This window comes from Panulirus ornatus, chromosome 19 (genome assembly GCF_036320965.1).
Source record: "Panulirus ornatus isolate Po-2019 chromosome 19, ASM3632096v1, whole genome shotgun sequence".
Lineage (NCBI taxonomy): Eukaryota > Metazoa > Arthropoda > Malacostraca > Decapoda > Palinuridae > Panulirus > Panulirus ornatus.
Window position 1 is genome coordinate 19,319,569 of NC_092242.1, and position 15,355 is coordinate 19,334,923.

At 39.2% G+C, this 15,355-nt stretch overlaps 1 protein-coding gene across 4 annotated transcripts in view; it reads left to right on the forward strand.

Moving 5' to 3' along the window:
• Nucleotides 1-10,944, forward strand: part of LOC139755426 (sulfhydryl oxidase 2-like) — a 66,687-nt gene extending 55,743 nt beyond the window's left edge. For 2 of the 4 annotated variants that reach the window (XM_071673726.1, XM_071673723.1), the window contains exon 7: nt 10,183-10,944. In XM_071673726.1, the coding sequence (XP_071529827.1) occupies nt 10,183-10,267 (85 nt within the window). In that variant the 3' untranslated portion in view covers nt 10,268-10,944. Of the gene's footprint in view, nt 1-78; nt 2,768-10,182 lie in introns of those variants that run through there. The other 2 variants (XM_071673724.1, XM_071673725.1) reach the window with 2 other exon arrangements.
• Nucleotides 10,945-15,355: the final 4,411 nt, after the last annotated feature.

The window sequence follows — 15,355 nt, forward strand, 5'->3', positions numbered from 1 at the left end:
CAGCCGGATTCTAGCCCATGGAGTTCTTGAAATCCCATTGGTAGGATAGTGGCTTAATGGTCATTTCAACTTTTTCAGGGACTGAATGGATGGCCTGCAGCAAGTAGTTATTAGGGAGATAGATGGCAGATAATATGCTGGAGTGGTTTCCATTGCCATTTCATTGTGTAGCTTCCTGGACTGGACATAACTGTTAGGCATGTTTCTTTTAAGGTCTTGTGTCGAAGTGAAGAAGTTAATTTTAAGGTGTAGAACTCAATTCATTCGGTATATTATAAGCTCACTTTTACCATCCTGGATCCTGAACCAATAGATAAGTTATGGGATATTTTTTGTTTGTCATAGTCTATCTGTTGTTACATTTTGTAAGCTTAATTTCTTTTGAGATAACAGAGGGGTAGCTTCTTTCATTATTCAACAGCTGAATTAGTTTCAGTATACTCACACTATCTCCTCTTCACCTCATCACCACTCGTTATCCCTTCTCAATTTGTCTCCTTCACTGATGCTCTTATATGTTCTCTTGTTTTCTCACACAATTAACCTTCTTCTAAAACATCCTATTCTCCCTGAAGTTTACTTTTACTCACTCGCCCCAATTCTCATTTACCCTTTGTATCAGTTTCTGTGTCTTCCTCTTGACTTACCACTTTCTTGTACATCTCCCAATTATTCGCTCTCCTTCACTGTAAGCATCACCAGCACCTCACTTTTTTCTTTCTTTAACAAATTTACATCATCATCCTTTCATTCTCCTTTTTCCTGTGCTTTCCTCCCTTATTCTGCATGCCACACACTTCTCTCGCACATGTCAACACTGCTTCCCTAAATGCCTCCCATTCCTCTCCCACTGCCTTAACTTCATTTACTCTCACCTTTTGCCATTCTGCACTCAGTTTTGTTGGGCATTTGTTTGCATAAGTGTCTTCCAAGCTCATTTACTTTCACCTTCCTTTTGCCTCTCACATTATTTCTTATTTTGTGAAAACCTCAACAGATGTTCAACGTCACTTCAACTAGTTAATGATCAGACATTGCATCATATTCCCCTCTGAGAACATTCACTTCCAATTAGAATAAATTAGATTGAATTAAAGTAAATTAAATTCAAGAGGTCGAGGGACAGCTAATATACCCCGTATCACAAATATTCAACAAATCTCTATTGGATGCCATCTGACTGGGAACCAGCAAATGTTACTCCTATATATAAAAGAGACAAAAAGTGTGCCTTCAGTTACCACCCAATTAGCGTTACGTCAGTGTTAGGTAAAACGATGGAAAAAATAATTCAAGACAAATTGTCACATTTTTAGATCACGAAATTATATCGGACAACCAACACAATTTCACAATAGAATATCCTTCCTGGTTAATTTGCTGGAATGTTTTAATGATATTTATCAGAAATGGGATGGAAAAGTACCATCTGATGTAGTATAATTACATTACCAAAATACTTTCAACAGAGTACCTCACAAGAGACTTTTACATAAACTCAGAGCACACGGAATCAGTGAAGAACTCTGTACATGGATCAGAGACTGGCTTACCAGAAGAAAGCATAGTGTAGTATTAAACAGCAAAGCCTTAGATGGGCTAGACATAACAAGTGGGGTGCCACAGGGGTCAGTCCTAGTCCAAATATTTTTCATGATATACATTAATGACCTAAAACTCTGTCTTTAATCTAAGATCTGCAAATTTGCTGACAGTACTGAATTAGGAGGTAGAGATGTAAACAGGCAGGACTGTGAAACGATGCAAAGACATCTCAACTTATATGAATATACATTATGAGTATGGACTGTTCAGAAACTCTCAAACTGAATTAAATGAAGAAAAGGACCTTGGAGTTGTTATTAGCAACAATCTGAAGTACACTAAACAGTGTTAAGCAGCAAGTAAAAAAGGCCATCAAATGTTAGGTATCATAGCTGGGAACATAGATTACAAGACACAAGAAACATTTTTCACACTTTATAATTCTCTAGTAAGGACATGCCTTGAATAAGCAGGCCAGTTTTGGTCTCCAAACTATAAAAAAGTGGAGGAAAAATTAGAACAAGTACAGAGACATGTGACAAAATTTATCCCATCCCTTTGAAATCTGGCATACAAAGAAAGGCTTAAATGATTGTATCTCTTCTCTCCCAAAAAAGGTAGACTTTGTGGCAACTTTATCCAAGTTTACAAAATTCTGAACAAGTTCGATAACGTAAATCATGAGCATCTTTTTGAAATACAAGAAAAATGACTACCAGGACAAATGGATTAAAACTAAAAGCTAAGAAATGTATCCAAGTTTTCAACATTCTGAACAAGTTTGATAACATAAATCATGAACATCTTTTCGAAATACAAGAAAAATGACTACCAGGACAAATGGATTAAAACTAAAAGCTAAGAAATGTAGTAAGGATGTGGGAAAAACATCTTTCCCTATGTGTATTGATCACTGGTATAAGTGTATAAGTTATTGTCAGACATAGTGAATGCTAAGACTATGAATACCTTCAAAAGTCATTTAGACAAATATTTCATAATAATAGGGACAGTAGAAGGCTAATGTGCAGCAGCAGGGAGTTGGTGATAGCTTAAAAATCTGATGAGCAGAATTACATTTTCTTGTCAAGTTGACATTATTTTTTACCAAACTATCCAGTCGTGGGCCAATCAGACCCCATGTAATCTGTCTTTCTCATGGAAAATCTCATGTAAGAGTCTCTTTTGCTTGCTTATCAATAAAAATGTTGTAATGCTTGCTTACCATCTTTACTATTCTCCCTCAAATACTTCCTCCAGTTTTTCTCCATTCAAACTTACCTCCCCAATTGACTTGTCCCTCAACCCTACTGTTCCTAATAACCTTGCTGTTATTCACATTTACTCTCAGCTTTCATCTTTCACACACTTTACCAAACTCAGTCACTAGGCTCTGCAGTTTCTCACCTGAATCAGCCACCAGCGCTGTATCATCAGCAAACAACAACTGACTCACTTCCCAAGCCCTCTCATCCACAACTGACTGCATACTTGCCCCTCTCATTCACAACTGACTGCATACTTGCCCCTCCCTCCAAAACTCTTGCATTCACATCCCTAACAACCCCATCCATAAACAAATTAACAACCATGGAGACAATACGCACCCTTGCCGCAAACCAACATTCATTATAGCCTCGATAAAACCTTTTCACTGCTCCCACACCATATATTCTTAATACCTTCCACAGAGCATCTCTTATCAGCTCTTATCATCATATGCCTTCTCCAGATCCATAAATGCTACATACAAATCCATTTGTTTTTCTAAGTATTTCTCATATGTATTCTTCAAAGCAAACACCTGATCTACACATCCTTTACCACTTCTGAAACCACACTGCTATTCCCTAATCTGATGCTCTGTACATGCCTTCACCCTCTCAATTAATACCCTCCCATAGAAGCAGTGAAAAGTTTTTATCGAGGATGTAAGGCATGTGTACGTGTAGGAAGAGAGGAAAGTGATTGGTTCTCAGTGAATGTAGGTTTGCGGCAGGGGTGTGTGATGTCTCCATGGTTGTTTAATTTGTTTATGGATGGGGTTGTTAGGGAGGTAAATGCAAGAGTTTTGGAAAGAGGGGCAAGTATGAAGTCTGTTGGGGATGAGAGAGCTTGGGAAGTGAGTCAGTTGTTGTTCGCTGATGATACAGCGCTGGTGGCTGATTCATGTGAGAAACTGCAGAAGCTGGTGACTGAGTTTGGTAAAGTGTGTGGAAGAAGAAAGTTAAGAGTAAATGTGAATAAGAGCAAGGTTATTAGGTACAGTAGGGTTGAGGGTCAAGTCAATTGGGAGGTTAGTTTGAATGGAGAAAAACTGGAGGAAGTGAAGTGTTTTAGATATCTGGGAGTGGATCTGGCAGCGGATGGAACCATGGAAGCGAAAGTGGATCATAGGGTGGGGGAGGGGGCAAAAATTCTGGGGGCCTTGAAGAATGTGTGGAAGTCGAGAACATTATCTCAGAAAGCAAAAATGGGTATGTTTGAAGGAATAGTGGTTCCAACAATGTTGTATGGTTGCGAGGCGTGGGCTATGGATAGAGTTGTGCGCAGGAGGATGGATGTGCTGGAAATGAGATGTTTGAGGACAATGTGTGGTGTGAGGTGGTTTGATCGAGTGAGTAACGTAAGGGTAAGAGAGATGTGTGGAAATAAAAAGAGCGTGGTTGAGAGAGCAGAAGAGGGTGTTTTGAAGTGGTTTGGGCACATGGAGAGAATGAGTGAGGAAAGATTGACCAAGAGGATATATGTGTCGGAGGTGGAGGGAACGAGGAGAAGAGGGAGACCAAATTGGAGGTGGAAAGATGGAGTGAAAAAGATTTTGTGTGATCGGGGCCTGAACATGCAGGAGGGTGAAAGAAGGGCAAGGAATAGAGTGAATTGGAGCGATGTGGTATACCGGGGTTGACGTGCTGTCAGTGGATTGAATTGGGGCATGTGAAGCGTCTGGGGTAAACCATGGAAAGCTGTGTAGGTATGTATATTTGTGTGTGTGGACGTATGTATATACATGTGTATGGGGGGGGGGTTGGGCCATTTCTTTCGTCTGTTTCCTTGCGCTACCTCGCAAACGCGGGAGACAGCGACAAAGTATAATAATAAAATATAATAATAATTTCCCAGGAATACTCAACAGACTTATACCTCTGTAATTTGAGCACTCACTTTTATCCCCTTTGCCTTTGTACAATGGTACTATGCATGCATTCTGCCCATCCTCAGGCACCTCCCCATGAGCCATATATACATTGAATATCCTTACCACTGCAATACCATCCAAACCCACCGCAGTGCCGGCTTTCATCTTCCGCAAAGCTTTCACTACCTCTTCTGTGTTTACCAAGTCATTTTCCATAACCCTCTTACTTTACACACCACCTCGACCAAAACACCCTATATCTGCCACTCTGTCATCTAACACATTCAACAAACCTTCAAAATACTCACTCCATCTCCTTCTCACATCACCACTACTTGTTATTACCTCCCCATTAGACCCCTTCACTGATGTTCCCATTTGTTCTCTTGTCTTATGCACTTTATTTACCTCCTTCCAAAACATCTTTTTATTCTCCCTGAAATTTAATGATACTCTCTCACCTCAACTCTCATTTGCCCTCTTTTTCACTGCTTGCACCTTTCTCTTGACCTGCTGCCTCTTTATTTTATACGTCTCCCAGTCATTTGCACTATTTCCCTGCAAAAATTGTCCAAATGCCTCTTCTCTTTCACTAATAATCGTACTTCTTCATTCCACCACTCACTAAAACCCTTTCTAATCTGCCCACCTCCAACACTTCTCATGCCACAAGCATCTTTTGCACAAGCCATCACTGCTTCCCTAAATACATCCCATTCCTACCCCACTCCCCCTACGTCCTTTGCTCTCACTTTTTTCCATTCTGCACTCAGTCTCTCCTGGTACTTCCTCACGCAAGTGTCCTTTCCAAGCTCACTTACTCTCACCACTCTCTTCACCCCAACATTCTCTCTTCTTTTCTGAAAACCCCTACAAATCTTCACCTTCGCCTCCACAAGATAATGATCAGACATCCCTCCAGTTGCACCTCTCAGCACATTAACATCCAAAAGTCTCTCTTTTGCACGCCTATCAATTAACACATAATCCAATAACTCTCTCTGGCCACCTCTCATACTTACATACGTATACTTATGTATATCTCGCTTTTTAATCCAGGTATTCCCAATCACCAGTCCTTTTTCAGCACATAAATCTACAAGCTCTTCACCATTTCCATTTACAACACTGAACACCCCATGTATACCAATTATTCCCTCAACTGCCTCATTACTCACCTTTGCATTCAAATCACCCATCACTATAACCCGGTCATGTGCATCAAAACCACTAACACACTCATTCAGCTGCTCCCAAAACACTTGCCTCTCATGATCTTTCTTTTCATGCCCAGGTGCATATGCACCAATAATCACCCATCTCTCTCCATCAGCTTTCAGTTTTACCCATATCAATCTAGAATTTACTTTCTTACACTTTATTGCATACTCCCACAACTCCTGTTTCAGGAGTAGTGCTACTCCTTCCCTTGCTCTTGTCCTCTCACTAACCCCTGACTTTACTCCCAAGACATTCCCAAACCACTCTTCCCCTTTACCCTTGAGCTTTGTTTCACTGAGAGCCAAAACATCCAGGCTCCTTTCCTCAAATATACTACCTATCTCTCCTTTTTTCTCATCTTGGTTACATCCATACACATTTAGACACCCCAATCTGAGCCTTCGAGGAGGATGAGCACTCCCTGCGAGACTTTTTCTCTGTTTCCCTTTTTAGAAAGTTAAAATGTAAGGTTGGAAATGAGATGTTTGTGGACAGTATGTGGTGTGAGGTGGTTTGATCAAGTAAGTAATGAAAGGGTAAGAGAGATGTGTGTTAATATAAAGAGTGTGGTTGAGAGAGCAGAAGAGGGTGTTTTGAAATGGTTTGGTCACATTGAGAGAATGAGTGAGGACAGATTGATAAAGAGGATATATGTGTCAGAAGTGGAGGGTGTGTCAGAGTGGAGGAATGAGGAGAAGTGGGAGACCAAATTGGAGAAGGAAAGATGGAGTGAAAAAGATTTTGAGCGATCGGGGCCTGAACATGCAGGAGGGTGAAAGACATGCAAGGAATAGAGTGAATTGGAACATTGTGGTACACTGGGGTCGACATGCTGTCAGGTGGATTGAACCAGGGCATGTGAAGCGTCTGGGGTAAACCATGGATAGTTTTGTAGGGTCTTGGTGTGGAAAGGGAGCTGTGGTTTCGGTGCATTATACATGATAGCTAGAGACTGAGTGTGTGGTGGGGTGGCGACGGGAATTAATAAGGGCAGACAGTATGAATTATGTACAAGTGTATATATGCATATGTCTGTGTGTGTATATATATGTATACCTTGAGATGTATAGGTATGTATATGTGCATGTGTGGACGTGTATGTATATACATGTGTATGTGGGTGGGTTGGGCCATTCTTTCGTCTGTTTCCTTGCGCTACCTCGCTAACGCAGGAGACAGCGACAAAGTATAATAATAAATAGATAAATACATTTTCATACTTTTTTTTTATTTTTTTCATATTATTCGCCATTTCCCACGATAGCGAGGTAGCGTTAAGAACAGAGGACTGGGCCTTTGAGGGAACATCCTCACCTGGCCCCCTTCTCTGTTCCTTCTTTTGGAAAATTAAAAAAAAAAAACGAGAGGGGAGGATTTCCAGCCCTCCGCTCCCTTGCCTTTTAGTCGCCTTCTACGACACGCAGGGAATACGTGGGAAGTATTCTTTCTCCCCTATCCCCAGGGAGACCAAATTGGAGGTGGAAAGATGGAGTGAAAAAGATTTTGTGTGATCGGGGCCTGAACATGCAGGAGGGTGAAAGGAGGGCAAGGAATAGAGTGAATTGGAGCGATGTGGTATACCGGTATTGACGTGCTGTCAGTGGATTGAATCAAGGCATGTGAAGCGTCTGGGGTAAACCATGGAAAGCTGTGTAGGTATGTATATTTGCGTGTGTGGACGTATGTATATACATGTGTATGGGGGTGGGTTGGGCCATTTCTTTCGTCTGTTTCCTTGCGCTACCTTGCAAACGCGGGAGACAGCGACAAAGCAAAAAAAAAAAAAAATGTGTATATATATATATATATATATATATATATATATATATATATATATTATTTTTTTTTTTTTTTTTTTCAAAAAGAAGGAACAGAGAAGGGGGCCAGGTGAGGATATTCCCTCAAAGGCCCAGTTCTCTGTTCTTAACGTTACCTCGCTAACGCGGGAAATGGCGAATAGTTTGAAAGAAAAAAGAAAGAATATATATATATATGTAAATATATATATATATATATATATATATGTATATATTTGTATGTGTGTATATTTCATACTTGATTGCTATTTCCTGCATTTATTAGGTAGTGTCAGGAAAAGATGAAGAATGTCTGCATCTGTTCATATCCAATTTCTAGCATTCATTTGTAATACACCAAGACTGTAACTCCCTATCCACAACCAGATCCCACAGACCTTTCCATGGTTTACCCCAGATGATTCACATTCCCTGGTTCAGTCCATTGACAGCATATCAACCCCAAATTACCAAATCATCCCAATTCACTCCATCCCTACACCTTTTTTCACACTCCCCGTATGTTTAGCCAGCAATTACTCAAAATCTTTTCCACTCCCTCCTTCCATCTCCAATTTGGTCTCCCTCTTTTTCCTTGTTCCATCCACTTCAAACACATATTCTCTCTGTCAACCTTTCCTCTCTCATTCTCCCCATATATCCAAACCATTTCAGCGCACCATCTTCAGCCCTTTGAACCACACTGATCAGTGACGAGGACAGTGAACATTTCTTTGAAAGAGTAGGGATAGTACAACCAGTAGACATAACACTACATTAAGCATGAAACTTGTAAGAATGATATAAAGAAGTACTTCTATTGTATAAGAATGGAAGATGAATGGAATAGAATGACTAAGGACATGCTTAATGCAAACAGCTTATGTAAATTTAAGAATTTATATGACTAGTGTGCAAGAGATGGGGCCCCACGAGTGTGAAACGCCTCCTTGTATACTCTAGTGCAAGTATTTAGTTACAAACACACACAAGGTAAGAACTAGAATATGCTTCTAAAGTTTGGTCGCCACACCTAAAGAAGCACAAAAACTGATACAGAAAGCTCATAGAAGGGTAACACAGATATGTCCAGAATTACAACGAAGGCTTGAGGCTTTAAAGCTGACCATCCTGGAGGAGGGAAGAATGAGGGGTTACCTGATCTTGATCTTTAAGTTTTTGAAATAGATCAATGACATGGGAAGTGAGCAGTTCTTTGAGAGATGTAGGGATAGAGTAACTAGAAGGCATAACATGATAGTGAGTGAGATACTTAAAGATGTGAAGAAATACTCATACATGATGAGAAAGGAGGATGGGTGGAACAGAGTGGCTAAGGACATAGTTGATGCAGACAGCATACATATATAAGAGAATGTTCAAGAGAAGGGAACCACAAGTAATGAACTCTCACTGTGTAGTACAAATAGGTAATTTTACTCACACACACACACACACACACACACACATTCATATACATTCCTACAATATATGCATGAATACTTGCTTCTGCATCTTGTAATGTTCAGTATTATATAAATGACCTTAAGGAGATTCTCACATTCCAAATAAGTACTTAGGTCACTATGTACAATATTTCTTTAATGAACTGATTAGTAGCTGTGTATGGTGTGATATGGATATTTGAAAGCAATCTTGTCTTATGGAGATTGTTTTTATATATTGTGTCAGATTTAGGTATATATTAAGAAAGTATTGAGAATGGAAGACCAATAATTTTAACAATCACAAATTTTATTTCAATTTAAATTCAAAATGCTGTTCTGTTCTCTTGGAATAAAAGAAAAGTGGACCAGTGGTTTTCTGTTAAATTTTTTTTTATCTTCGTACAGAAGTGAATTGTTAAAGTTTGTTTTGTGTATATTTTTTAAATCTATTTCTAAATTTTTTATATGTGTAAACCATATATTTAAGATGTAAATATCCCAGTTCTGAGCAATGAAATTACTTTCTGAAAGATGTTTTTGAACTTTTTACCTCATTGATTTCTAAAAATTGAAATAAAACAGGAATGAATATAATGGCTGTGAGTTATTGCTATTATTGCTTTTCCATCCCTGATATATTTTAAACAGGATACAGGTACAACACCAAAAACATGGACATTAGAATGGAAATCTGAGAACTATGGAAAATACGATTTTTCTCCGGATTTATTCAAGATAAGATATTTAATTTTATGCATTATTGTTATTGCTCGAAATTCAGTGTATTAGTATTGTGACTTATGCATACTATAAAAGAAGTATGTGTACTGTTACATTGAATTGGTAGCTTAGGACAAAATTACTCATAACTCAGGAAGTTAGGTTTTTGATATGTCTGTTAAAGCAAAAGTATATGGAAGAATGAAAAAATTTGGCAGTGTACAAGGCTCAAGTTTTCTGGATTTTTGATGTTGTATCTGTACTATTGATGATATCTGTAAAGTGACTAACATTAACTTTATTTAACATGCAGCAACACAACTGAGAAGAGGGTTAACCAGGGAAGTTCTCATGAGTGCATTTCAAGCATTGATAATCACAGCAAGGAGGAGAAATAGTAATGTATGTTCTAGCCTTTTTAGTAATGTTACAGAGAATGCTCAACTAGTCTGCACAGATGCTGTGAAACTCCTTAGTTAAGTGGATGTGTCATTTTTTTCTTTCTTCACCTTTCAGTGTAGATATTGTTACAATGATTAGAGAAAGAAATTATGATTGTAGCATCCTATTTTTTACTACAGTACCAGTAATTTTGAGAGTAACAGATTGATATGTGATATAAATTATTTTATGTGATGTATGGGGAGTGCTGAGCTTATTAGAGAGCACTGATACAATGAAGTGACGTATGATTGTAAAGTTTTTAAAATTTTAACAGGTAAGATTTCATATTTATTTATCACAATGTTCCTACAGTTCTTGTGTGATGTACTTTTTTGTGTTATACCAAGTGGTAATATTGAAGTGCATATAAAGCAAAAAACACAGAGCATACTGAATGATCTCAAAGATAATTCAAATCAATGAGATTAAGGTTAATGAACATCAAGAATTATTGTTTTTTAATGCAGAATGATTTTTCTTAAGTACTTCATGCAAGTGTAAAGTATTTAGTTGATTACCTTATTCATGATATTTATACCCATTTCTAAATATTATATTATGTTGCTTGGTGGTAGTAATTATTTGTTTTTAATATTTTATTCCATGTGACTGAATTAGAAGTTTGTAGAAATGATTTTTTTTGTATAACTCTCTACACCTCACTTTAGATATTGTTGCAGAAAAAATATCGAGTTTGGTTCCAGCCCAAATCTTTGAGAATGCAAATGGTAAGATTGAAATTTTAAGTCATGTAATTGATTACTGAACCACTAAAACTAACTCAGCCAATCATTGCCCCATTTCTCACTCCTAAGTCTCATTCACCCATGCTCATATGCTAAGCAAATTATGACACCTCAGTCCTATACTAAACATATCTCACACTTCAGTCCCATGGTCCCATGCAAAACATAGTTCACACCACATTCCCATGCACCCAAACTAGACATATCTCACATTTCAGTCCCATGGACCCATGCTTGCCCCATATCCTACACCTCAGTCCGTTCACCCATACTAAACGTTACAGCACATCATACATGATAAATAATCATGAATCATCCTCAAAGGTATGACATACAGACAACTCAGATTTAGGCACAAAATGGTATGTCAGTCTCAACTAACCATTACTTGATCATGGTGTGTCATTGCAGCTTGACAGATATGAAGGAAGACAGGTACATATGACATTCCTTGACTTTGCTAAAGCCTTTCACAAGTTATGTTACAAAAGACTGACCTACAGACAGCTTTACTGCTCTCTGCATCACTTGACTTATATTCTTCATTAATCATTTCTTTTCTTACAAACTGCATTCACCCTGTTGTTGGCAGAACTTCCTGAGACTCTTGTTCCTGTATCTTCTTCTGTTCTGCATGGCATTGTCCTTGGCTTTCCTTTTTCTTGTAAATAAAGGAGGTAAATAAAGTGCATAAGACAAGGGAACAAATGGGAACATCAGTGAAGGGGGCAAATGGGGAGGTGATAACAAGTAGTGGTGATGTGAGAAGGAGATGGAGTGAGTATTTTGAAGGTTTGTTGAATGTGTTTGATGATAGAGTGTCAGATATAGGGTGTTTTGGTCGAGGTGGTGCGCAAAGTGAGAGGGTTAGGGAGAATGATTTGGTAAACAGAGAAGAGGTGGTAAAAGTTTTGCAGAAGATGAAAGCCAGTAAGGCAGTGGGTTTGGATGGTATTGCAAAGGAATTTATTAAAAAAGGGGGTGACTGTATTGTTGTTATATATCGTTATATGTATCATTATATATTATTATTAGAGTTGGAATTGAAATATGGTTATAACTTTATACATCAAAAATTCATTTTGTATGCCACAAAGAGCACAGATATTAGTGTAGGAGTTCTTCAGCTATAAATTCCTGTCATGAGAATGTAACATCCTGTCACCTGCAAGCCGAGCTCTTCTAACTTGGGGATTTCAACATTTATCATAATGAATGGTTGAATTCCTCCCATACGAAAGATGGAAGGATAAAAGCCCTCACTTTCTTCATTCTCGTTGATTTAAAGCAGATTATCTCCCATCCTACTCATATTCCTGACCACTGTGACCAATCTCCTAATATTTTAGCTCTAGTCCATCCCATTGTAAGTACACAATCTCGCCCCCAGTTGGTTCAACTGATCACACCCTCAAAAATGTATCTATTCTAATAGCACCTCCCTCTCCAGCATCCTCTTCTAAGTGTAAATACTGGCTTTTCCTCAGGTAAATTACTGTCATTTATGTGGTGATGCTTCTGTCTCTGCTAAATGCATTGCAGAGGTTATTCTTGTGGAAATGGAAGCATTTATCCCTTCTTGCTCAAGATGACCTCTTTATCCAATTCTTGATTCAAGTATTCTTGTTCTGAGGCCATTCAGGCAAGGGATCAGGCATATCAGGTTTGGAAAACTCTCCTTCCTCTAGCTCCCTTTTGGCTTTTATCACAGCCCGTAATCAATGCATGCACATTACCCAAGAGGCAAAGCATTTCTTTATTCAAAGGAAGTGCGATGACCTCTCATCATCCACTAATAGGACTTGGCAGCAAATAGAACTATGGAAGGGGAAGTGAGTCACGGGTGGGGGAGGTGACTAAGGTTCTGGGAACGATGAAGAATGTGTGGAAGGAGAGAACGTTATCTCAGAAAGCAAAAATGGGTATGTTTGAAGGAATAGTAGTTTAACAATATTATATGGTTGTGGGGCATAGGCTATAGTTAGGGTTGTAAGGGGGAGGGTGGATGTGCTGGAAATGAAATGTTTAAGGACAATATGTGGTATGAGGTGGTTTGATCAAATGAATAATGAAAGGGTAAGAGAAATGTGTGGTAATAAAAAGAGTGTGGTTGAGAGAGCAGAAGAGTGTGTGTTGAAATGGTTTGGACATATGGAGAGAATGAGTGAGGAAAGGTTGAGAAAGAGAATATATGTGTCAGAGGTGGAGGGAACAAGGAAGAGCAGGAAACCAAATTGGAGGTGGAAGGATGGAGTGAAAAAGATCATGAGAGGCAAGTGTTTTGGGATCAGCTGAGTGAGTGTGTTAGTAGTTTTGATACACGAGACCAGGTTATAGTGATGGGTGATTTGAATGCAAAGGTGAGTAATGTTGCAGTTGAGGGAATAATTGGTGTACATGGGGTGTTCAGTGTTGTAAACAGAAATGGTGAAGAGCTTGTAGATTTATGTGCTGAAAAAGAACTGGTGATTAGAAATACCTGTAAGTAAGAGGGATGGCCAGAGAGCGTTATTGGATTACGAAGGAGAGACTTTTGGATGTTAATGTGCTGACAGGTGCAACTGGAGGGATGTCTGATCATTATCTTGTGGAGGCAAAGTTGAAGATTTGTAGAGGTTTTCAGAAAAGAAGAGAGAATGTTGAGGTGAAGAGAGTGGTGAGAGTAAGTGAGTTTAGGAAGGAGACTTGTGTGAGGAAGTACCAGGAGAGACTTGAGTACAGAATGGAAAAAGGTGAGAACAAAGGACATAAGGGGAGTGGGGGAGGAATGGGATGTATTTAGGGAAGCAGTGATGGCTTGCGCAAAAGATGTTTGTGGCATGAGAAGTGTGGGAGGTGGGTAGATTAGAAAGGGTAGTGAGTGGTGGGATGAAGATGTAAGATTATTAGTGAAAGAGAAGAGAGAGGCATTTGGACGATATTTGCCGGGAAATAATGCAAATGACTGGGAGATGTATAAAAGAAAGAGGCAGGAGGTCAAGAGAAAGGTGCAAGAGGTGAAAAAGAGGGCAAATGAGAGTTGGGGTGAGAGAGTATCATTAAATTTTGGAGAGAATAAAAAGATGTTTTGGAAGGAGGTAAATAAAGTTCATAAGACAAGGGAACAAATGGGAACTTCAGTAAAGGGGACTAATGGGGGGGTGATAACAAGTAGTGGTGATATGAGAAGGAGATGGAGTGAGTATTTTGAAGGTTTGTTGAATGTGTTTGATGATAGAGTGGCAGATATAGGGTGTTTTGGTCGAGGTGGTGTGCAAAGTGAGAGGGTTAGGGAGAATGATTTGGTAAACAGAGAAGAGGTAGTAAAAGCTTTGTGGAAGATGAAAGCCGGCAAGGCAGCGGGTTTGGATGGTATTGCAGTGGAATTTATTAAAAAAGGGGTGGCTGTATTGTTGACTGGTTGGTGAGGTTATTTAATGTATGTATGACTCATGGTAAGGTGCCTGAGGATTGGCAGAATGCTTGCATAGTGCCATTGCACAAAGGCAAAGGGGACAAAAGTGAGTGCTCAAATTACAGAGGTATATGTATATAAGTTTGTTGAGTATTCTTGAAGGAATAGTGGTTCCAACAATGTTATATAGTTGCGAGGCGTGGGCTATAGATGGAGTTGTGCAAAGGAGGGTGGATGTGCTGGAAATGAGATGTTTGAGGACAATATGTGGTGTGAGGTGGTTTGATTGAGTAATAATAGGGTACGAGAGATGTGTGGTAATAAAAAGAGTGTGGTTGAAAGAGCAGAAGAGGGTGTTTTGAAATGGTTTGGTCACTTGGAGAGAATGAGTGCGGAAAGATTGACCAAGAGGATATATGTGTCAGAGGTGGAGGGAATGAGGAGAAGTGGGAGACCAAGTTGGAGGTGGAAAGATGGAGTGGAAAAGATTTTGAGTGATTGGGGCCTGAACATGCAGAAGGGTGAAAGGTGTGCAATGAATAGAGTGAATTGGAATGACGTGGTATATCGGGGTCAACGTGCTCTCAGTGGATTGAACCAGGGCATGCGAAACGTCTGGGGTAAACCATGGAAAGTTCTCTGGGGCCTGGATGTGGAAAGAGAGCTGTGGTTTCAGTGCATTATTACATGACAGCAAGAGACTGAGTTTGAACAAATGTGGCCTTTGTTGTCTTTTCCTAGTGCTACCTCACGCACATGCAGGGGGAGGGGGTTGTTATTTCATGTGTGCTGGGGTGGCGATGGGAATGAATAAAGGCAGACAGTATGAATTCTGTACATGTGTATATATGTATATGTCTGTGTGTTTATATATATATATGTATACGTTGAGATGTATAGGT